Raw genomic sequence first — 24,959 nt, 5'->3', positions numbered from 1 at the left:
CTGCAGTGTGTACCATCCACAGGATGCACTGCAGCAACTCGCCAAGACTTCTTCGACAGCACCTCCCAAACCCGCGACCTCTACCACCTAGAAGGACAAGAGCAGCAGGCACATGGGAACAACACCACCTGCACGTTCCCCTCCAAGTCACACACCATCCCGACTTGGAAATAAATCACCGTTCCTTCATCGTCGTAGGGTCAAAATCCTGGAACTCCCTTCCTAACAGCAGAGTGGGAGAACCGTCACCACACCGACTGCAGCGGTTCAAGAAGGCGGCTCACCACCACCTTCTCAAGAGCAATTTGGGCTGGGCAATAAATGCTGGCCTCGCCAGCGATGCCCACATCCCATGAACGAATAAAAAAAAAGGCTGATAGCTGCAACACGTCCAATTCAATTGGGAGTGTTTCCCCCAGTGCGGGAAACAGCCTCAGTTAATTTCAAAATCCCAGCCCTCCTAAAAGATCAGGTCAATCAGGTCTGTAAACAACCTGAAGTACCTGTTTAAGTATTTTAAGTGGCACCCCGCCGGCTTTAATTGCCGGCGGGAGTCCCACATGTGGGGGCTACGCGCGTGTCACTGGGGAACCCGGAAGTGGGCGGGTTGGTGCCCGGCTCTAGTCCCGCCCCGGGAATCCCCGATTTTCGCAAACTCCCGCCACGAACGCACCTGATCGCGGGTGCGAAAATCGAGCCCCAGGTCTCCTGGGGTATGATGTAATAATGTTGGTGTGGAGACAACGGTGTGGCAGGCAAAACTTTGTCTGAGGTGACAGAGTGCCCTGCTGCAATGAATGAGGTATTCCCCCCAACTGTCAAGGAATCCTCTGCATCTCCCAATGGCTGATGACTGAAACATGTCTGCAACAATAGGCAGTGCTTCCCACAGCATGTGAAGCATGCTGAGGAGAGTCCAAAATTACATCCCTGCTGAAATCTCTTCCCAATGAGGTCTGTCAACAACCTCAAGTATCTAAACTGTCATCCCGCCGGCTTTAATTGCGGGATTCCCCAATTTTAGGAACCCCCCCATCACGAACGCACCCACTCGGCCATCCTAAAATTGACCCCATAGTCTATGTATTGTGGGTGGAATGGAAGCTCGATTGGAGAGACTCAGTTGGAGTGGCAAAGAGAGGTTGGAGTGTAATTGCAAGGCAACAATAAATTCCAGGATTTGAGGGGAGGGGAAAGTTTGAGAAGAGCAGTAGTTGGAGAGAGTAAAGGTATTTCGGGTGTGTTTCTTGAGGACATTGATAATAGTGATTTTGAAGGAGATGGGGACAATACTGAATGAAAGCAACATGTTGACAATAAAATAAAGTTTAATATCATGAATTCAGCCATGAAAAATTCAGCCATTTCAATTCTGCTAGAATCAGTGAAGTACTTGTGAATCAGACAATACCATAACAGCTACTAGATTTCCAGTCACCCCTGGGCAGATCAAGCTGAACTCGTATAGATATCATCAGAAACTGTAATGTCATCCATATATTAACAATGGATTCCCCAGTCTTTCTAACAGCATCAGGATATCACTTAGCCTGTGAAAATAGGATTATATTCTTTTATTGGCAGAAATTGATTTTAAATTTGAGATTGCTAAATCTAAATATAATCTATGCCGACCTCCAGAATGCAGCAATGACCTCATTGTAACTGCATGATTTGGTTTGCAATTTCAGATTATTTTTGACATACTGCATTACGTACCACCTACAATGGTTACATCCAATTGTAATTGATTTTAATATGATAAAGGACAAAAGAAAAAATTATTCAAAGAAAAATAGTCAGTTCCATCATTGCATTAACAATCTCCTTATATTTTTCTCTGCACATTAGTTGATTCCCATGGTGTTGCACACAAGGTTTCAAGACCAAGTGTAATTTTCAGGTGATACAGGGTTAGAGGGAAGAGGACAATTGGACCACTGCAAGCAGATGTAATTCTGTTTCCACTTTAAAGTCAAACATTCTGTCCTTATTTTTATCTTTCCATTATACGTTCTTATGTCCATATTTATAATGGAAAAAGCATTATACCTCCTCCATTGGAGGAGGGTGTAATTAAAATGTGACAAGTTTACATAGGCAGTTTCCATTTCAATGGACATAGGAATTTAGAATGGAAACAAATTGACAGGAAATGTAATATTATTACAATGGGGAGCCAAACCAAGGATAGTCTTCAGGTTAACTGGGATTAGAAGGTGGCGCTGCAATGACCTAAGTAGGTCAGCCAAAGTGAGTACACTTACTCATTCCCCTGCACTCCGTCTGCCACATCACCACCCCCACCCCACATCTCCTTCAGCACTGCCAGCATTACTCTGTCACATCACCCCTCACACCCACTCAAACCTCATCCTCATCTTACCTGCACTTACTCACCTCACCAGTACTCATCCCGCCACTACCACTCAACCCAATCCTCATACAATCTCGTGGCTCTATCTCATACTCACCCTCTCATGCATCTCTTTCACGGTCAGCCTCACTCAACCTGCCACTACCTGTGCTGCAGCCACAGGGCATGCATCACATATGTGCAGTAGGAAGCGTAAGGCAAACGTGTTGTGAGCATGAAGGGGATGCACAAGGGTGTTTGAGGGTTTGTCATGGTTTTTACTTATATTTAATTTCTGACCAACTCACATCACATATCATATTGGCACCACTACTGCCAGGTCTTTGCGAATCTTGTCTGGTTTGTGCAATAATGCCCTTTCCTGAGGATCACAATGAAGACCCACACCTGATGCCACCCATTGTGTCACTGCAAAGTGGGTGTAGGTGTATTTGCAGGGCTCTTTTGTGCAGACGACTGAGAGACGTCGGTGATGTCCCCAGTGGCACCCTGGAAGGATGCGGAGGAGAAGTTGTTGAGGGCAGTGGTGACGTTGACAGCGACAGGTAAGAAGATGGTGCTCGGGCCAGCCAGGAGCAGCTCGGCGTGAAGGAGGCTGCAGATGTCCACGACTACATGTCGAGTGACTCTGAGCCTCCGTGTGCACTGCTGCTCAGAGAGGTCCAGGAAGCTGAGCCTCGGTCTGTGGACCCTGTGGCGAGGGTAGTGCCCCTGCGACGCATCTCTCTCTGCGGTTGCCCTCCCTCCTGCTGTGCAGGTGGATGTGTCACAGCACTGTGTTGTGGAGCTCCACATGTTAGAGGTGGCCGGCTTGGCCGGCGAGGCTGGTGATGCTGTTCGCCCTCATGACTGCAGCTACGGCGGCCCCCATCCGGAAGATGTACATCTGAGGGGTTCCGCAAGGTAAGTACATGTCTCTGGACCCCGGGGTAAGTGTGCAAGCTGGTGCATTTGATTGTCAGGAGGAGGGTGGTGGAGGCCAAACTTTGTCCCAAGTGACAGAGTGGCCTCCTGCAATGAGTGAGGGTCTCCCCACCCCACCTGTCAAATGGACAGCTGCCACAGGCTGATGGCTGCAACACGTCCATTTCAACTGGGAGTGTTTCCCCCAGAATGGGAAACAGTCCCAGTTGTTTCTAAAATCCCACCCCTCCAGACATATTCCCTTAATCAGGTCTGTTAATGACCTGAAATAGCAAGGTAAATAGTCTTAAGTGGCACCCCGCTGGCTTTAATTGCCTGCGGGAGTCCCACATGCGGGGGCTGCGCGCGCACGTCGGCGCGTCTGTGGGGAACCCGGAAGTGGGCGGGTTGGAGCCGGGCTCCCGACCCGCTCCGGGATTCCCTGATTTTCGGAGCCCCCCCGCCAGGAACGCACCCAATAGTGGGTGCTAAAATGGAGGCCATTATGTCAGATGTCAAGTCTTCTAACTGCTGACATGAGACAAATCTTTCCACTAAGCACACTGTCCTCATCCAAGGACGTTCTGGAACTAATTTGAGATTTACGTGGTTTGACAGCTAACTGAAATAGGCACTTCAAGAGAACTGAGCGAGCCAAAACAACAACCTCTAACGTTCCATCTGGAGCCTAGGCATAGACTGATTATGTAAGGCCATGTTTGGAATAATGAACACCAATTATGGTAACAGTATGTCAATAAACACTTCGCAAAGGTGTTAGTTGAACAGCAGAAGGTCTTCAAATAAAATTTCAAGAGAAGAATAGAAGAGCGCTAATACAGTTTGAGATATTTAGGATGAAGTGCTAAGTTTTTTTTACAACATTATTTTTAAAAAGGATACAATAACAGGAGTGTTATGGTACCTTTTTAAAGATCTCTTTGAAAAAACATGACTCTTAAATGTGTACATAAAATAAGTAATTGATTTGTTTAAACCAGATGTATCCCTTGCCTTAAAAAAGCCTGTAACTGTATACTGCAAATGCTGGAGCGGGCCATCTCACCCTGTTGGTTCGATTTTTTTCTGCACCCTTCAGCTCAAAATTTGTTTGCGCCTAACTTTCTCGAATTTCGAGCTGATAACTGGGTGGCAAGGGCAATGGAGCATCTGGGACCTTAGTGTATGGGAGTGGGTGGGTCCAACAGTGTATCTCCTTAACCAATAAGGATTGAGAAAGAAACAGAGGAACGACGGACGGGGGGATGAATTAGAGTCAAATCAGGTACAGAAAAAGAAATAGAGAAGGAGAGGTTGAATTGAGAGAGAGAGAAAAAAAAGAAAAAAAGAGACAGAAAGGAAAAGTAAGAAAAAAATTGTAAAAATTTAAAATTTGATATTATAAAACCTCTAAGAAACAAATTACCACCTGAAGGAATGAAACTCCACAGTTTAAATTGTTCAGTTTCTGGGCTGCTGGTGGGAGTGGTGTGAGAGAAAGGGGTTTCGATTCAATGGGACATTGGCACCACTACTGGGGAAAGAGGGAGCTGTCCCATTGGGAGGGGCACCATTTAAACTGGGCTGAGATCAGTGTCCTGGCGAATAGAATAACTAGGGCTGTAGATAGGGCTTCAAACTAAAAAAGGGGGGAGGGGTCAGGTGAAGGGAAATTTAGAAATCTAAAGAAAAAAGACAAGGCAATAGAGCAGTGTAGCGATTTGGATAAAGATAAACAGAGTGTGACAGGAAGGGCAGAGTGTTTAACGGAAATAAAGCATCAACAAATAAGGTCAAAGCAGGGAATAATGATAAAAAGTTAAAATTAAAGGCTCTTTATCTTTATCTGAACGCACAAAGCATTTGTAACAAGATAGATGAATTAGTGGCACAAATAGAGACAAATGGGTTTGATCTAATAGACATTACAGAGACGTAGTTGCAAGGTGACCAAGGTTGGGAACTAAATATTCCAGGATACGTGTCGTTTCAGAAAGACAGGTAGAATGGAAAAGGAGGGGGGTTAGCCCTGATAATAAAGGATGACATAAGGACAGTAGTGAGAAAGGATCTTGGAAGATCAGGAAGTAGAATCAGAATGGGTGGAGATTAGAAATAACAAGGGGCACAAAACAATGGTGGGACTAGTTTATAAGTCCCCTAACAGTAGCTGTACTGTTGGACAGAGTATTAGTCAAGAAATAATAGGAGCTTGTAACAAAGGTAATGCAAAAATCGTGGGTGAGTTTAATCTTCATATAGACTGGGCAAATCAAGGTATCTGGAGGACGAGTTTATGGAATGCATTCGAGACGGTTTCCTCGAACAATACGTCATTGAGCCAACCAGGGAACAGGCTATTTTAGATTTTGTATTGTGTAATGAGACAGGGATAATTATTAATCTCATAGTAAACGATCCTCTGGGGAAGAATGATCATAATATGATGGAATTTCACATTGAGTTTGAGAGTGACATACTTAAGTCCGAAACAAGAATCTTAAACTTAAATAAAGCCAATTACATAGGTATGAGGGGCAAGTTGGCTAAGGTCGATTGGGAAATTAGATTAAAGGGTATGACGGTAGATAAGTAGTGGCAGACATTTAAAGAAATATTTCAACATTCTCAACGAATATACATTCCTTTGAGAAATAAAAACTCTACAAGAAAAGCGATCCATCCGTGGCTAACTAAAGAAGTTATGGATAGTATTAGATTAAAAGAGGTTAGTAATGTTGCGAAGAATAAAATAAGCCTGAGGATTGGAAGAGTTTTAGAAACCAGCAAAGGACAACCAAAAAATTGATAAGAAGGGAGAAAATAGAATGAGAGTAAACGAGCAAGAAATATAAAAACAGATTGCAACAGATTCTACAAGTATGTAAAAAGGAAGAAAGTAGCAAAAGTAAACATTGGTCCCTTAGAGGCTGAGACAGGAGAAATTATAATGGGGAATTAGCAAATGGCAGAGATGGTAAACAAATATTTTGTATCTGCCGTCACAGTAGAAGACACAAAAAACATATTGAAAATAATGGGGAACCAAAGGGCTAATGAAAGTGAGGAACTTAGAACAATTAATATCAGTAGAGAAAAAGTACTAGGCAAACTAACGGGACTAAAAGCTGACAAATCCCCTGGACCTGATGGCTTACATCCTAGGGTTCTAAAAGAGGTGGCTGCAGAGATAGTGGATGCACTGGTTGTGATCTTCCAAAGTTCCCTAGATTCTAGAACGGTCTCAGAGGATTGGAAGGTAGCAAATGTAATCTCCCCCTATTCAAGAAAGGAGGGAGAGAGAAAACAGGAAACTACGGGCCAGTTAGCCTGACATCAGTCTTCAGGAAATTGCTAGAATCCATTATTAAGGAAGTGGTAACATGGCACTTAGAAAATCATAATATGATTTGGCAGAGTCAACATGGTTTTATGAAAGTGAGATTGTGTTTAACAAATTTATTAGAATTCTTTGAGGAGGTAACTAGCAGGGTAGATAAAGGGGAACCAGTAGATGTAGAATATTTGGATTTAGAAAAGGCATTCGATCAGGTGTCACATAAAAGGTTGTTACTCAAGATAAGGGCTCATGGAGTTGGGGGTAATATATAAGCATGGATAGAGGATTGGTTAGAGGATGGAAAACAGAGAGTAGGGATAAACGGGTCATTTTCAGGTTGGCAGGCTGTAACTAGGGGGTGCCGCAATGATCTGCTTGGACCTGAGCTATTTACAATCTATATTAATGACTTAGATGAAGGGGCCGAGTGTATTGTATCTAAGTTTGCTGACGGTACAAAGCTAGCTGTGAGGAGGACACAAAGACCCCGATATTAGAATGGAGGCGGGATGACAGCCGGGGGTGGAGGTGGGGTGGGGGGTGTGTGGTGAATGAGTGCGTGGGTAACCCAACTAATAAAATGTCCGTTTCGCTCGCGATCGCAAGTGATTTGGTGCCACTTAACATGGCTTCCGGATTTGCCGTCCAAAAGCTGCATAGTGGGCGGACTGCGCACCCACATCACAGGCTGTCAGCTGGAGGAATTCTATTTAAAGGACCATTGTTCCAAAGGCTTTTGTTGGAGCAAAGACCCAGGAATCACAATGGAGCATAGGGGCAAAGTTGCTCCAAGGTTCAGCGACGCCTCACTGCAGAAGCTACTGGACAGGGTGTGGAGATGGAGGGAAGTGCTTTACCCCGCGGATGGGAGGAAGTGGCCTCTGCAACCTAGCAGGCCTGGCTCAAGGTGGAAGATGAGGTCACTAGCAGCAGCAACATCTCCCGCACCTTGGTCCAATGCAGGAAGCATTTCAGCAAAAGCGCGTACACTTATTGATTCTCCTGCATTCCGTGTTCCACATCAACGTGCCGCCCCCCACAACTCATTCTGCACTGCCAAGACTACTCCATCACATCACTCCTCACACCCACTTATGGCTCATTACTTAACTGCACTCCCTCACCTCCCGATTAGTCACCCCACCACTACCACTCACCCAAATCCTCATCCAAAGTGATGGCTCTGTCTCATACTCACCCTCTGATGCATCTCTTTTGTGGTCAGCCTCACCCAAAGCAATGCATTCATCGGTTGGCCACTTCACCATCACTCACACGTCTGTTCTTTCTCCCCTTCCAGGAGAAGAGAGCACAAAATGCACGCGAGAGGGCGAGGACTGGAGAGGGGCCACAAGTAGTGGTCCTCACAGACACGGAGCAGGAGGCGCTGGAGATCAGCACGTAACTGCTGAAATGTCTGAGATAGTGCCTGTCCGTAGGGGACGCTGAGACTGGCACCCCAAAAACGTCTGATGACACAACTTTAACATTCATCACATACAGTATGAATTGATGTTAACAATGATTGGCATGTTGAACACCTCAGTGTGCTCATCGCAACATGACACATCTGTGACCATGCTTAATATTGCCTTCTGTTCTCTTACAGGTCCTTCGACGACCGCAGTGATGGCAGAGGACGATTCCTCAGAGGACCTGCCGGCCTCTGAGGAATCGTTGGTGGAAGCATTCCTCTCCAGGCTCTGCTCAGCTGGACACAGATGCTGAACCCCGGGGGCCATCCTTTAAAAGGAGAATGATCGAGGGACATCAGCACATTTGTGAGGTACTGGAACAGGTGCCACGCCCACACTCCACAATAGCGCAGAGGATGGAGGAGTCCAACTCCTGCATGAGTGGAATGGTGGCACAGGTACGGGAGGGAATCTCTGAGATAGTGTTGCAGGGACGTAAGCAACTGTCTGAGCTAGTGTCGCACGTAACTGCTGAAATGTCTGAGATAGTGTCGCAGGTAAGTACGGGAATGTCTGCGATGGAGGGAAGGCTAGCCTCCGATGAGCTTCAAGCACGGCTCACCAATGAGTCCATTGAGGCCCTGACAACGGTCATTCAGACTTAGAGTGAACAGCATTCTGCCGCCTTAAACAGGCTGACAGATACTTTAGAAATGGCCTTCCAACGCATCATACATGTTCACCACACTGTTGTCCAGCAGGGTGGTAGGAGTGATGTGGGCCTGGCCCAGGAGAGGGATGATGGCGAAAGGGGACATGGAAGTGGGGACTCCACTCTAAGCGCTCCCACGTCCCACCTGTTGCCCACCTCTCATCCAGTACCCTCAAAGCTGCCTCCTCAGATGGTCATGTTTTTCATTTATATTTGGTTTTGAATAAAGTCACAGCTGAGAGGAGCCGAGCCGAGCGGAGGGAGCGTCCGATAAAAGGCGGGATTTCAGAGCGCTGAGAACAGCTGAGAGGAGCCGAGCCGAGCGGAGGGAGCGTCTGATAAAAGGCGGGATTTCAGAGCGCTGAGAACAGCTGAGAGGAGCCGAGCCGAGCGGAGGGAGCGTCCGATAAAAGGCGGGATTTCAGAGCGCTGAGAACAGCTGAGAGGAGCCGAGCCGAGCGGAGGGAGCGTCCGATAAAAGGCGGGATTTCAGAGCGCTGAGAACAGCTGAGAGGAGCCGAGCGGAGGGAGCGTCCGATAAAAGGCGGGATTTCAGAGCGTTGAGAACAGCTGAGAGGAGCCGAGCCGAGCGGAGGGAGCGTCCGATAAAAGGCGGGATTTCAGAGCGCTGAGAACAGCTGAGAGGAGCCGAGCCGAGCGGAGGGAGCGTCCGATAAAAGGCGGGATTTCAGAGCGCTGAGAGGAGCCGAGCGGAGCGGAGCTGCGACCGAGTTCGAAGTGACGTCAGGAATCAGATCGGGACGCGACACAGGGGAGGCACCTGATTGGTGAGTAGGTTCAGGTGAGTATTTCTACTTATCTACAGTAACTGAAGTAAAAGGAAAGGGAAGGTCTGCAGGGAAGGTCTATAGGAAGTAGCGTTTATTTTTTAGTGAATCAAGGTCCCTAGTGTAGTTAACATTCTCTAAATTGAGAACAATTTAAAGGAGTAAACTCCTTAAAGGGAGTGGTAAGTAGTTTTTCTTTCCTTTTTTTTCTCTTGACATTGTAGTTGTTGTTAAGCTAATTTAAGGGTTAAGTCATGGCAGGAGATCCCAGGGCCGTGTCATGTTCCTCTTGTGGGATGTGGGAATTCAGGGCTCCTTCCTGTATCCCTGATTCCTTCACCTGCGGGAAGTGTGTCCAGCTGCAGCTATTGTTTGACCGCTTGACGGCTCTGGAGCTGCGGATGGACTCACTTTGGAGCATCCGCGATGCTGAGAAAGTCGTGGATAGCACGTTCAGTGAGTTGGTCACACCACAGATAAAAATTACTGAGGGAGATAGTGAATGGGTGACCAACAGACAGAGGAAGAGTAGGAAGGCAGTGCAGGGGTCCCCTGCGGTCATCTCCCTCCAAAACAGGTATACCGTTTTGGATACTGTTGGGGGAGATGGCTCACCAGGGGAAGGTGGCAGTGGCCAGGTTCATGGCACCGTGGCTGGCTCTGCTGCACAGGAGGGCAGGAAAAAGAGTGGCAGAGCTATAGTGATAGGGGACTCGATTGTAAGGGGAATAGACAGGCGTTTCTGCGGACGCAACCGAGACTCCAGGATGGTATGTTGCCTCCCTGGTGCAAGGGTCAAGGATGTCTCGGAGCGGCTGCAGGACATTCTGGAGGGGGAGGGTGAACAGCCAGTTGTCGTGGTGCATATAGGCACCAACGATATAGGTAAAAAACAGGATGAGGTCCGACAAGCTGAATTTAGGGAGTTAGGAGTTAAACTAAAGAGTAGGACCTCAAAGGTAGTAATCTCAGGATTGCTACCAGTGCCACGGGCTAGTCAGAATAGGAATGACAGGATAGCTAAGATGAATACGTGGCTTGAGAGATGGTGCAAGAGGGAGGGATTCAAATTCCTGGGCCATTGGAACCGGTTCTGGGGGAGGTGGGACCAGTACAAATTGGACGGTCTGCATCTGGGCAGGACTGGAACCAATGTCCTAGGGGGAGTGTTTGCCAGTGCTGTTGGGGAGGGTTTAAACTAATGTGGCAGGGGGATGGGAACCGATGCAGGAAGTCAGTGGGAAATAAAGTGGTGACAGAAACAAAAGGCAGTAAGGGAGAGTGTACAGAACATGACCGGACAGATGGTCTGAGAAAGCAGGGCAAAGACCAAGGGAAGTCTAGATTAAACTGCATTTATTTCAATGCAAGAAGTCTGATGGGCAAGGCAGATGAACTCAGGGCATGGATGGGTACATGGGACTGGGATGTTATAGCTATTACTGAAACATGGCTAAGGGAGGGGCAGGACTGGTAGCTCAATGTTCCAGGGTACAGATGCTATAGGAAAGATAGAGCAGGAGGTAAGAGAGGAGGGGGAGTTGCGTTCTTGATTAGGGAGAACATCACGGCAGTAGTGAGAGGGGATATATCCGAGGGTTCGCCCACTGAGTCTATATGGGTAGAACTGAAAAATAAGAAGGGAGAGATCACTTTGATAGGATTGTACTACAGACCCCCAAATAGTCAACGGGAAATTGAGGAGCAAATATGTAAGGAGATTACAGACAGCTGCAAGAAAAATAGGGTGGTAATAGTAGGGGACTTTAACTTTCCCAACATTGACTGGAACAGCCATAGCATTAGGGGCTTGGATGGAGAGAAATATGTTGAGTGTATTCAGGAGGAATTTCTCATTCAGTATGTGGATGGCCCGACTAGAGAGGGGGCAAAACTTGACCTCCTCTTGGGAAATAAGGAAGGGCAGGTGACAGAAGTGTTAGTGAGGGATCACTTTGGGACCAGTGATCATAATTCCATTAGTTTTAAGATAGCTATGGAGAAGGATAGGTCTGGCCCAAAAGTTAAAATTCTAAATTGGGGAAAGGCCAATTTTGATGGTATTAGACAGGAACTTTCAGAAGTTGATTGGGAGAGTCTGTTGGCAGGCAAAGGGACGTCTGGTAAGTGGGAGGCTTTCAAAAGTGTGTTAACCAGGGTTCAGGGTAAGCACATTCCTTATAAAGTGAAGGGCAAGGCTGGTAGAAGTAGGGAACCTTGGATGACTCGGGAGATTGAGGCACTAGTCAAAAAGAAGAAGGAGGCATATGACATGCATAGACAGCTGGGATCAAGTGGATCCCTTGAAGAGTATAGAGATTGCCGGAGTAGAGTTAAGAGAGAAATCAGGAGGGCAAAAAGGGGATATGAGATTGCTTTGGCAGATCAGGCAAAGGTGAATCCAAAGAGCTTCTACAAACACATAAAGGGCAAAAGGGTAACTAGGGAGAGAGTAGGGCCTCTTAAGGATCAACAAGGTCATCTATGTGCGGAACCACAAGAGATGGGTGAGATCCTGAATGAATATTTCACATCGGTATTTACGGTTGAGAAAGGCATGGATGTTAGGGAACTTGGGGAAATAAATAGTGATGTCTTGAGGAGTGTACATATTACAGAGAGGGAGGTGCTGGAAGTCTTAACGCGCATCAAGGTAGATAAATCTCCGGGACCTGATGAAATGTATCCCAGGACGTTATGGGAGGTTAGGGAGGAAATTGCGGGTCCCCTAGCAGAGATATTTGAATCATCCACCGCTACAGGTGAGGTGCCTGAAGATTGGAGGGTAGCAAATGTTGTGCCTTTGTTTAAGAAGGGCGGCAGGGAAAAGCCTGGGAACTACAGACCAGTGAGCCTGACATCTGTAGTGGGTAAGTTGTTCGAGGGTATTCTGAGGGACAGGATCTACAGGCATTTGGAGAGGCAGGGACTAATTAGGAACAGTCAGCATGGTTTTGTGAGAGGAAAATCATGTCTCACGAATTTGATTGAGTTTTTTGAAGGGGTAACCAAGAAGATAGATGAGGGCTGTGCAGTAGACGTGGTCTTCATGGACTTAAGCAAAGCATTTGACAAGGTACCGCATGGTAGGTTGTTACATAAGGTTAAATCTCATGGGATCCAAGGTGAGGTAGCCAATTGGATACAAAATTGGCTTGATGACAGAAGACAGAGGGTGGTTGTAGAGGGTTGTTTTTCAAACTGGATGCCTGTGTCCAGCGGTGTGCCTCAGGGATCGGTGCTGGGTCCGCTGTTATTTGTTATTTATATTAATGATTTGGATGAGAATTTAGGAGGCATGGTTAGTAAGTTTGCAGATGACACCAAGATTGGTGGCATTGTGGACAGTGAAGAAGGTTATCTAGGATTGCAACGGGATCTTGATAAATTGGGCCAGTGGGCCGATGAATGGCAGATGGAGTTTAATTTAGATAAATGTGAGGTGATGCATTTTGGTAGATCGAATCGGGCCAGGACCTACTCCGTTAATGGTAGGGCGTTGGGGAGAGTTATCGAACAAAGAGATCTTGGAGTACAGATTCATAGCTCCTTGAAAGTGGAGTCACAGGTGGATAGGGTGGTGAAGAAGGCATTCGGCATGCTTGGTTTCATTGGTCAGAACATTGAATGCAGGAGTTGGGATGTCTTGTTGAAGTTGTACAGGGCATTGGTGAGGCCACACTTGGAGTACTGTGTACAGTTCTGGTCACCCTATTATAGAAAGGATATTATTAAACTGGAAAGAGTGCAGAAAAGATTTACTAGGATGCTACCGGGACTTGATGGTTTGGCTTACAGGGAAAGGTTAGACGGACTGGGACTTTTTTCCCTGGAGAGTATGAGGTTAAGGGGTGATCTTATAGAAGTCTATAAAATAATGAGGGGCATAGATAAGGTCGATAGTCAAAATCTTTTCCCAAAGGTAGGGGAGTCTATAACGAGGGGGCATAGATTTAAGGTGAGAGGGGAGAGATACAAAAGGGTCCAGAGGGGCAATTTTTTCACTCAAAGGGTGGTGAGTGTCTGGAACGAGCTGCCAGAGGCAGTAGTAGAGGCGGGTACAATTTTGTCTTTTAAAAAGCATTTGGACAGTTACATGGGTAAGATGGGTATCGAGGGATATGGGCCAAGTGCAGGCAATTGGGACTAGCTTAGTGGTATAAACTGGGCGACATGGACATGTTGGGCCGAAGGGCCTGCTTCCATGTTGTAACTTCTATGATTCTATGATTCTATGAAATGTTATCATTCTCACCACTACTGCCACGTCTTGCCCATTCTTGACTGGCTTTTGTGATGGGGCCTTTTCATGAGGTTCACCATTAACTGCAACACTCGATACCACCCATCGGGTCACTTTACAGTGGGTGTATGTGTAGTTGCAGGACGATTTTGTGCAGGGAAGGGTGGCGAGGCTGGTGATGTTGCTCATCCTTGGATGTAGTGGAGCATTCAGCCATGGCACCTCCCCCCATCCTGATGGTGTCAGTTTGAGGGGGGAGGTTGGTAAATATGTGTACACTGAAGGATTCTGAGTGTAAACTAAGAATTTTCAATGAAAACACAAAGATCTCCCAGCCAAAAGTTTGTCTGAAAGAACTGAGTGCCCTGTTGCAATAATTCACCTTTTATCCCCATCTGTCAACAAGCATTTGAATGTCCAACTGGCTGAAACACGTCTGGTAGAACAAGGAGTGTTTCCTACAGCATGGGAAACACACCGAGGATATTTGAAAATTGGACCCCTGCCTCAGCGTGCACAAAATTAAGTACTTCAAGTATCAAACTAATTGTCCCAACTGTCATTCCGCAGACTTTAATTGTCGGTGGGACTTCTGCATTCGTGAGGCGCACGCGCGCCCAGACGCGTCAGTGGGGAACCCAGAAGTCGCCGGGTTGGAGCCGGGTTCTGAACCCGCTTGGGATTTCCCCACTTTTCGGAGCCCCCCCCGCCCTCCCACGCATCCTCACTTAGATTCTAAAATCGAGCCCATAGAGTCTGCAAAGGGATATATACAGGCTAAGTGAGTGGGCAAGAAGGCGGCAGATGGAGTATTGTGGGGAAATGTGAGGTTATTTACTTTGGTGGGAAGAATAGAAAAGCAGAATATTTTTTAAATGGTGAGAAACTATTTAGTGTTGGTGTTCAGAGAGATCTGGGTGTCCTCATACCAGAAACGCAGAAAGTTAGCATGCTGGTATAGCAAGCAATTAGGAAGGCCAGTGGAATGTTGGCCTTTATTGCAAGGGGGTTGGAGTACAAGAGTAAGGAAGTCTTACTACAGTTGTACAGGGCTTTGGTGAGACCACACTTGGAGTACTGTGTACAGTTTTGGTCTCCTTACCTAAGGAAGGATATACTTGCCTTAGAGGCGGTCCAACGAAGGTTCGCTAGATTGATTCCTGGGATGAGAGGATTGTCCTATGAGGAGAGATTGAGTAAAATGGGCCTATATTCTCTGGAGTTTAGAAGAACGAGAGATGATCTCATTGAAACATAAGATTCTGAGGTCGCTTGACAGGGTAGATGCTGAGAGGTTGTTTCCCCTGGCTGGACAGTCTAGAACTCGGGGGCATAGTCTCACGATAAGGGGCCAGCCATTTAAGACTGAGATGAGGAGGAATTTCTTCACTCAGAGGATTGTGAATCTTTGGAATTCTCTACCCCAAAGGGCTGTGGATGTTCAGTCATTGAGTATATTCAAGATTGAGATAGATAGATTTTTGGACTCTAGGGGAATCAAGGGATATGGGGATCAGGCAGGAAAGTGGAGTTGAGGTCGAAGATCAGCCATGATCTTATTCAATGGCAGAGCAGGCTCGAGGGGCCTTATGACCTACTCCTGCTCCTAATTCTTATGTTCTTATTAGCATTGCATTGCAATTATTACTTCATTAAAAAGGTACGTACGCTCTCAATTACCAGACTTAACTCTCTGTGGCAAGTTTAATCGGCAATTAATGTGCAAATCCAGCAAGTTCTTAAAAATAATGGGGAGGCTAAGGGCGAGATGCTGCAATGGCGGAGCAGCACAAGTCGACCCGCAAGTTCTGGAGATTTGCAACTCACGGCATATCTCTGAATCCCTTGAACTTGTTGGCCGATATTGCACAGTAATAACAGTGTGCATCATTAATTATTTTTCCAGCAAGAGCCGGCCCATTATCTCTCCTCTTCCCACCCCAAATCAAAATGATTCAAAATTCACCATCATAGGGTCAATTGCTCCAACAGCCAGTAACCCCTGCAGGTTTACTGCACTGCTAGATCATGTGCAAAGGATGATTAATTTTACAGAAGATAAGGAAAGCAAGGAAAACTTGAACACATACACAGGGTTTTCTTTGTAATGTTATGTATTTTTACTGACATAAATGCTTTGTCATTTGATAAAAATATGTAAGAGAATTAATTAGGTTTCACTTCCATCATAACTAAGTCTCTGTATCTATTATCATAATAGCAAATACAGAAATAGTGTGATCTTGTAACAAAAAAAAATCCATATAATTAACTTAATATCTTTATTTCACAATACTTACCAAATTGAAAAAGTTGCGCCTAATTTGTCGTATAACGCCTGGGAAGGTTGGTCGCAATAACTCTTGATAACTTGATGGCCAAGAATGATACCTTTGATCCCTTTCCAAGTCATTGATCCACTAAAACAAAAAGAAACAGTACAGTAAATATGCTTGATATCCACTAAGACAGTTGTTTCAATAAAACTCTCGCTGTTGGACAACTAATAATTTTAGGGGAGGGAAATTGGTGGGAACAGGCATCCCAGATTGTTCCCATGCACCTCTTGGTAAGCCAGCCCAGCATAACATTGATAGAAGCCTTGTTTATGTGACCTTCCAGCTCCACTGGTCAGTGAAGGGGGCTCCTAAACAGAGAATTGATTAAAATGCCATTAGCCACTGCCTGATTTCAGATTTTGAAGTAGCATTTGTTACATGGAGCACTGTAATTTTTTTGTGCAATTTAAAGAGTCGCTCAAACCTACAGCAACACTTCCCAATTTAAAAGCATATAAGGAGCTGGGAGTTGACACTCAAAACTAGAAAAAAAAACCTCCCACAGATATTTTGGAACAGAATAGTTTACCTCCCATGACATTGCTCATGGAGAAAAATAAAATGTTGTCCATTCTTGTGCCTGCATCACATTCTTTCCCACTCCCTATTTTTCTCTGTTTGCCTTGGGTCCTGGCACCATTGGATATAAATCACTGCCAGGATTACAGAAATATTTTATGTGAGAGATGTAAGCCTATAAATTCCTGTTGGTGAGATTATCTTATTAATTTATCACTATTAGTTTATATAAACAGGTTAATACCTCTATTAAAGTAGGGGACAGAGGAAAGTTATACAAGCACATTAATATCAATTGATATCACTAACAATAATTTCTAGTTTATAATAACTCAGGTTCTTCAAGTATCTACGAAGTGGAAATACGAAGTGGTGTTCCAGTTCTGATTTGTGTAGCAGTGGATCATAAATGGAACAGGGATTTTTTGGCCCATTGATATTGGGAGGGTGCCTGAGTTTCAGTTGAGTTTCTTTTTGTTCTCAGGGTGGCAAGACTCCATTTATAGCCCATCCCTATTTTCCTTGATTGGCACTTCAGAGGTCATTAAGAACCAACTCTGTAGTGTGGACTAAAGTTACATATAAGACAGACAGGGGATGGGCAGCAGGTTTCCTTCTCTAAAGGACATTGGTGAACCAGTTGGGTTTTTATAATAATCCTGTAGTTTTTGTGGTTATTTTATCTGGCGCTAGCTCACAATTTATCAGATTTATTGAATTCAATGTCACAATTTACCAGAGTTAGATTTAAAAACATAGGGGGTAATTTTCAACTTCAGTGCCTGGGTGGTAATCTGGCCAGCCATTGTGGAAACCGCCTGATTTTAATCCCATTGAAATCAATCTACTCGAACTAAATGCTGAGCTGACAGAAACTTTGTGATCCAGATGCCTAATACTAACAATTACATTCTGAGAAATGAACAGAAAAGAGTCCTCTCCACCTCCCATCAGGGTCAAGGAACAGTCAATTAGTATTGTTTCGGAAAGGGAGGCTTTGTAGCGGGGTGACTGGCTGAGCAGAATTAGCTAAAGTGATCGCATAACATGCCAAGTGTTCAGAATTACAAAGGTAACTGGTGCCATCAAATGGACAATTCCTAAATCACCTTTTCCTGGTACCCACAAACCCTCCTGCAAATAAATCTTTAACTGGGTTGCCTGGAATAAAATCCCTAAGAATATTGGTTGTAGTTGGGATATGATAATTGACTAGGAATACTAATGTATGGTTTGTATCGAGCATTTGTTGCACAGCTGAGATGGAAGACATCAGGCATGAAGCTTTGATGAGGTAATTGCTCAGGAATGGTTATTTATAGAGATGCGAAAGATGTGAATCTTTGGAATTCTCTACCCCAGAAGCCTGTGGATACTGAGTCAGAGTATATTCAAGGCTGATTTTTGGACTGTAGGGGAATCAAGGGATATGGGGATCGGGCGGGCAAGTCGAGTTGAGGCCAAAGATCAGCCATGATCTTAATGAATTGTAAACAATTTTACAAAACCAAGTTATAGTCCAGCAATTTTATTTTAAATTCACAAGCTTTCGGAGGCTTCCTCCTTCGTCAGGTGAACGATGTGGAAATCTTAATGAATGGCAGAGCAGGTTTGAGGGGCCGTATGGATTATTCTTGCTCCTATTTGTTAAGTTCTTATGCTGCACCCTGATAAGGGCTGCAATGACTGACAAGGACTGGCTTCTGAGGAGAGGCCAAAGGGAGGATCTTGTACAAATAACTTTGTTCCTTCAAATTGAATCTGAGAAATCTTTAGTGACATTCCCCTATGGCAATTGAGCCCAAGATGGCTCTGATCCGCAGGATAGGCCCTCAGTTGAACCAGCATTTGGTTATCACAGAACTAACCAACATCAAAATTGCCCATCTCTGTTTTAGTGACTACTTGTAGCTCCACGACCCTTTGCTAAATAAATCCTATGTCATGGGTCTTGCGGCATGCTATCTCCAACCTGATTAGATCCTTGTTGCTAAAGCTGTCAGTTGAGTGCATCCATTTGTTTCGACTTTCAGTAGGGAGGAAATCTAGGTTTGTCTCCTATGCGATGGATTTCCTATGCTGTGAAAAGCACAGGAAAGTACAACCGCTATGTCTGTGATCAGTGTACTATACAAGGGTTTAGCTGAGTCTTTTACACCGCATCTATTTTATGGTTAAAGATTGATAATTTGTTTATATCAAAGAGAACTTTATAGCCATGGTCTGTAACGATGCAGTCATGAGGAATGCCATTAAAAAATTGCCGTGGTCCATGCAAGATTTTGAGGAAGCTCCTAATCTGGGGCCAGGGAATCCTGCAACCAGTACATTGAAACTTTGGGCAACTCTCATATTAAATGTTTCTATGTATTTGGAAGTTTGGTCCAACCATACACCTTTAATGAATTAATCACTAACTTCCTTTTCCTCCCTCTCTCTCTATTGGCGGGTTCTGTGCCCGAATGCCTGTAGGTAGATGGGAACATTCTAAAGCAGGCTTATAGATCATTGCTGGCTGTAGGTCTCATCTCCTTGGTCATGGCTGGCAGCATGGCTCTTAATGATTCTACCAAGTAACTAATGGTATTGTTCAAGGAATCAAATCAGTCTTGCAGTGTGCTCCAGGGATCCCTGGCAAATTTTCTGCAGAAAGCTGCTAGATTCTCCTGTTTCCTCAAATCCTCCTCCCCCGTAGAAGTCTGTAGGTGACTCAGAGGAAGAAGCTCCAATAAAAATTAGGCAGACAAAAACCATGCCCATTCCCCACATGGAAAGCTGGAATGAAGCTGGCTTATGATTAACCTTTATTAATCATGATTACCCTTTATAAGACACTGGTTCGGCCACAACTGGAGTATTGTGTCCAGCTCTGGGCACCGCACTTTATGAAAGATGTGAAGACCTCAGAGAGGGTGCAGAAGAGATTTACTAAAACGATTCCAGGGATGAGGGACTTCAGTTATGTGGAGAGACTGGAGTTGTTCTCCTTGGAACAGAGACGGTTGCAAGGAGATTTGATAGAGGTATTCAAAATCATGAAGGATCTAGACAGAGTAGAGAGAGAGAAACTGTTCCCATTGGCGGAAGGGTCAAGAACCAGAGGACATAGACTTAAAGTGATTGGCAAAAGAACCAAAGGTAACACAAAGAAAAACTTTTTTACACAGCAAGTGGTTAGGATCTGGAATGCACTGCTCGAGGGGGTGGCCTTCAAAAGGGAACTGGATAAGTACTTGAAAGGAAACAATTTGTAGGGCTACGGGGATAGGGCGGGGGAGTGGACTCGATGGGCCAAATGGCCTCCTTCCGTGCTGTACCCTTTTTATAATTCTATTGTAAAATACTACTTTCATTTATGGTTTGGATGGTTGGCCAGCGTCCCTCAGGGGGATATTCTTACTTTGTTTTGACTATCTCGGAGGGACTATAGCCTGACCAGTACCTATGTGGGCTAATTCAGCAGTACTGTCCCAAACAGTGCCACACAGTACGTTTATACAACAACAACAACAACAACAACAACAACTTGCATTTCTATAATGTCTTTTACATGGCAAAACGTCCTTCACATGAAGGTACTTCACAGGAGCGTTTTCAGTCAAAATTTGACACCGAGCCACATAGAGAGATATTAGGATGGGTGAACAAAAGCTTAGGCAATGAGGTAGGTTTTAAGGAGCGTCTTAAAGGAGGAGAGAGAGGTAGAAAGACTGAGAGGTTTAGGGAGGGAATTCCAGAGCTTAGGGCCAAGGCAACTGAAGGCACGGCTGCCAATGTTGGGGGGACGGAAATTGGGGATGCACTAGAGGTCAGAATTGGAGGAGCACAGAGATCTCGGAGGGTGGGGGGCGAGGCCATGGAAGGATTTGAGCACAAGAGTGAGATTTTTTAATTCGAGGCATTGCCGGAATGGGAGCCAATGTAAGCACAGGGATGACAGGTGAACGGGACTTAGTACGAGTTTAGGTATGGGCAGCAGAGTTTTGGATGAGCTGAAGTTTACGGTGGGTGCAAAGTGGGAGGCTGTCCAGGTCAGCATTGGAATAGTCGAGTCTGGAGGTAACAAAGACATGAATGAGGGTTTCAGCAGCAGATGGGCTGAGACAGGGGTGGAGATGGGCGATATCACGGATGTGGTGTTGGTGATTACAGGTTAATGGGGTCGGAAGCTCAGCTCAGGATCAAATAGGATGCCAAGGTTGCAAATAGTCTGGTTCAGCCTCAGACAGTAGCCAGGGAGGAGGATGGAGTCGGTGGCAAGGGAATGGAGTTTGTGGTGGGGACTGAAGACAATGGCTTCGGTCTTCCCAAAATTTAATATTTCTACTGATTCAATACTGGATGTAGATCCTTGGGGGACTCCAGAGGTAATGGTGTTGGAGCGGGAAGAAAAGGCATTGCAGGAGATTCCCTGGCTACGACTGGACTGCTAAGAATGGAACCAGGCGAGGGTACTCCCACCCAGGTGGACAACGGAGGAGAGGCAGAAAGGTCGAAAAGGATAAGGAGCGATAGTGCACCACAGTCACAGTCATATAGGGTGTCATTTGTGACTTTGATAAGGATGGCAGGGGTGGAAACCCGATTGGTGAGGTTCAAACATGAAGTTGCAGAAAATACAGGCACGGATTTGGGAGGCAATTACAGATCCACACTCATATCTTTGTAGCAGGGAACTGCCAAACATGCAAAATTAAATTTGTATACACAGGTAGATCACTAACACAGGCTCATGCACACTGATGCTATTTGTTACTATGATTTTGTGTTGTTCAAAGCCATAGCAGCATGTATTTGGTGAAATGTTGTTCAATTTCACTATGATTAGGCTCAACCACCTCCTCCGAGCTTCACCCAAGATTGCGGTTCAGTGATGGAGCAGTTGTGTGCTGGCCCCACCTCATTAGCTGAAGCCAACATAACAGCTCTGAGTTCAATGTTGTTTCATCATCATAAGCATGTTGAAACTATCCCACACTTACTGTCACAAGACTTATTTTTTTAAGCCAAGAAAGTGCACACATGTATAAACAGTTTAGATTTACTGCACACACTGGGACTTTTTTCACCCAAAACTGAAGCATTACTGCAACACCTGCCAAGGCATGCACATTTCTAATTTCAGAAGAAACCAAAGCACCCAGTAGACAGAGTTTCAGTGAGATAACATTGCTTAATACATTTCATTCACACTAGTTGAGTGTAAGGGAAGCGTTTTTTAAACAATGCTGCCACTGTGACATTACACCAGTACTTATTGCTGCATCCAGTGCTGTTACAGTAACACTTTGCACAGAATTGAAAATTACATATCTTAAGGGTACTTCTCATTTACCTGTAATCTAATAACTGCTAGTCTTGCATTTTGCTTTACTTAATCCTTAATGCACTATTTATTCAACTATTATTACAAATAGGCTGAGGGACACTGAAAGAAGAGCACAACATCTTCATTATAAATCTTTGCAGGTATGAGGGGGAAAAACACATAAGCTTCCATCAATGATTAGTAGCTGAAAGCACTGTGATGCAGTCGAAAATACAAAATTATATGGAACAGAAAGGCCTCAGGTTTGATCCTTGGTTTGGATCGAGTTTCTCAATCTTAACCAGGGCGCTGAAGAATGGAGGGTACCTCTATTAGTCTCATCTAGGCTAGATGGGAAAAAGTAGTGGTAGTCCCTGCCGAAAGCACACTTTGCAGATACCTAATGAGGACAGAATTGGCTCATCCATCATAGTCCCTCTGGTCCAATAACACACCAACACTCATCGTTCAAGATTACACATAATGAATGGCCATTTGGACAAGCTATTGGAAGGCTCCCGTTGTCAGTGGAAACACATTCTGGCATGAACCATAGAAAAGATACAGCACAGAAGGGGGTCATTCGGCCCATCGTGTCCACGCTGGCTCGAAGAACAACCAGGTGCCCATTCTAATCCCACCTTCCAGCACCCGGTCCGTAGCCCTGCAGCTTACAGCACTTTAGGTGCAGGTCCAGGTACTTTTTAGAAAGAGTTGAGGGTCCCTGCCTCTACCACTAATTCGGGCAGCGAATTCCATACACCCACCACCCTCTGGGTAAAAAAGTTTTTCCTCATGTCCCCTCTAATCCTTCCGCCAATCAGCTTAAATCCATGTCCTCTAGTTCTTGATCTCTCCGTCAGGGGAAACAGGTACTTCCTGTCTACTCTATCTGGGCCCCTCATAATTTTGTATACCTCAATCAAGTCACTCCTCAGCCTCCTCTGCTCCAAGGAAAACAACCCCAGCCTATCCAACCTCTCATCGTAACTGCAATTTTCAAGCCCTGGCAACATTCTTGTAAATCTTCTCTGCACTCTCTCCAGAGCAATTACGTCCTTCCTGTAATGTGGTGACCAGAACTGTGCACAATACTTCTGCTGTGGCCTTACCAGCATTTTACACAGTTCCATCATTACATCCCATGCTTTTGTATTCTATACCTCGGCTAATAATGGAGAGCATTCCGTATGCCTTCTTCACAACCATATCTACCTGTACTGCCACCTTCAGGGACCTGTGCACATGCACTCCAAGGTCTCTCACTTCCTCTACCCCTCTCGATATATTCCCGTATACTGCATATTCCCTTTTCCTGTCTGCCCTCCCTAAATGCATTATATCACACTTCTCCGGTTTGAACTCCATTTGCCACTTTTCCGCCCACTCCACCAACCCATTGATATCTTCTTGGAATCTACAGCTATCCTCTTCACTATCAATTACACGGCCAATTTTGGAAACGTCTGGAAATTTGCCAATCATGCCCCCTACATTCAAGTCCAAATCATTAATATATACCACAAACAGCAAGGGACCCAACACTGAGCCCTGTGGTACACCACTGGAAACGGATTTCCATTTGCAAAGACATCCATCAACTTTTACCCTTTGTTTCCTGTTACTGAGCCAATTTTGGATCCAATTCGCCACATTTCCCTGTATCCCATGAGCTTTTACCTTTCTGACCAGTCTGCCATGTGGGACCTTGTCAAATGCCTTACTAAAATCCATGCAGACAACATCCACTGCACTACCCTCATCCATCCTCCTTGTCACTTCCTCAAAGAATTTAATCAGGTGTGTAAGGCATGACCTTCCCTGAACAAATCCATGCTGACTATCCCTGATTAAACCATGCCTTTCCAAGTGACAGTTCATCCTATCTCTCAGTATTGATTCTAATAGTTTGCCCACCACCGAGGTAAGACTGACCAGCCTATAATTGTTCGGCCTTTCCCTCGTACCTTTTTGAAACAATGGTACTATGTTTGCAGTCTTCCAGTCCTCCGGTACCTCTCCTGAATCTAGTGAGGATTGGAAAATGATCCTCAGAGCATCCGCTATTTCCTCCTTGGCTTACTTCAATAGCCTGAAAATTCTATATCCAGGGATATTGAGCTGCCAATTATCCCCCTCTTTAAGCCAGGTTTCCGTTATAGCAATGATATCATGCTGCCTTATGTCTATCTGTGCCCTTAGCTCATCTGCTTTGTTTGTAATACTCCTTGCATTGAAGTATATACCCTTTAACCCCATCAAATTCCTGTGCTGAACAATATTTAACTGTTGCTTCTTTTGCCTTTCTGAGTTGCTAACTACATCACTAACTGCTCTTCTGCTTCCCGTTTCCTGGTCTGAATTCGTCCTATCTGTACCTGCCCTTTGGTTCCCATCCCCGTCCCATACTAGTTTAAACCCTCCCCAACACAACTAGCAAATGCCCCCGCGAGGATACTGGTCCCGGTTCTGCTTGGGTGCAACCCGTCCAGCTTGTACAGGTCCCGCCTTTCCCAGAATCGGTCCCAATGCCTCAGGAATTTAAACCCCTCCCTCCTACACTATCTCTCAAGCCATGCATTCATCTGGTCTATTCTCCTACTTCTGCTCTCGCTAGCACGTGGCACTGGGAATAATCCTGAGATTACTCCCTTATAGGTCCTGCTTTTTAATTTATTTCCTAACTCCCGATATTCTGCTTGCCGGACCTCATCCCTTTTTTTTAAACCGATGTCATTGGTACCAATATGCACCACGACCTCTGGCTGTTCACTCTCCCCCTTCAGAATGTCCTGCAGCCACTCAGTGACATCCTTGACCCGAGCACCAGGGAGGCAACATACCATCCTGGAGTCACGTCTGTGGCTGCAGAAACCCCTTACGATGGAATCCTCTATTACTATTGCTCTCCCATTCTTTTTCCTCCCCTCCTGTGCAACTGAGTCACTCATGGGGCCACGGTCTTGGCTTTTGCTGCATTCCCCTGATAAGCCATCTCCCCCAACAATATCCAAA

At 45.3% G+C, this 24,959-nt stretch overlaps 1 protein-coding gene across 2 annotated transcripts in view; it reads right to left on the bottom strand.

The window, feature by feature from the left end:
- Nucleotides 1–24,959, bottom strand: part of uggt2 (UDP-glucose glycoprotein glucosyltransferase 2) — a 685,376-nt gene that overhangs the window by 467,210 nt on the left and 193,207 nt on the right. For both annotated transcript variants that reach the window (XM_067986476.1, XM_067986475.1), the window contains exon 14: nucleotides 16,079–16,198. In XM_067986476.1, the coding sequence (XP_067842577.1) occupies nucleotides 16,079–16,198 (120 nt within the window). The remainder of the gene's footprint in view (nucleotides 1–16,078; nucleotides 16,199–24,959) is intronic.

The sequence above is a fragment of the Heptranchias perlo genome, chromosome 6 (genome assembly GCF_035084215.1).
Source record: "Heptranchias perlo isolate sHepPer1 chromosome 6, sHepPer1.hap1, whole genome shotgun sequence".
NCBI classification, from domain to species: Eukaryota; Metazoa; Chordata; class Chondrichthyes; order Hexanchiformes; family Hexanchidae; genus Heptranchias; species Heptranchias perlo.
Note: the sequence above shows the minus strand (reverse complement) of the source record. Positions and strands in the feature narration are given on the sequence as shown.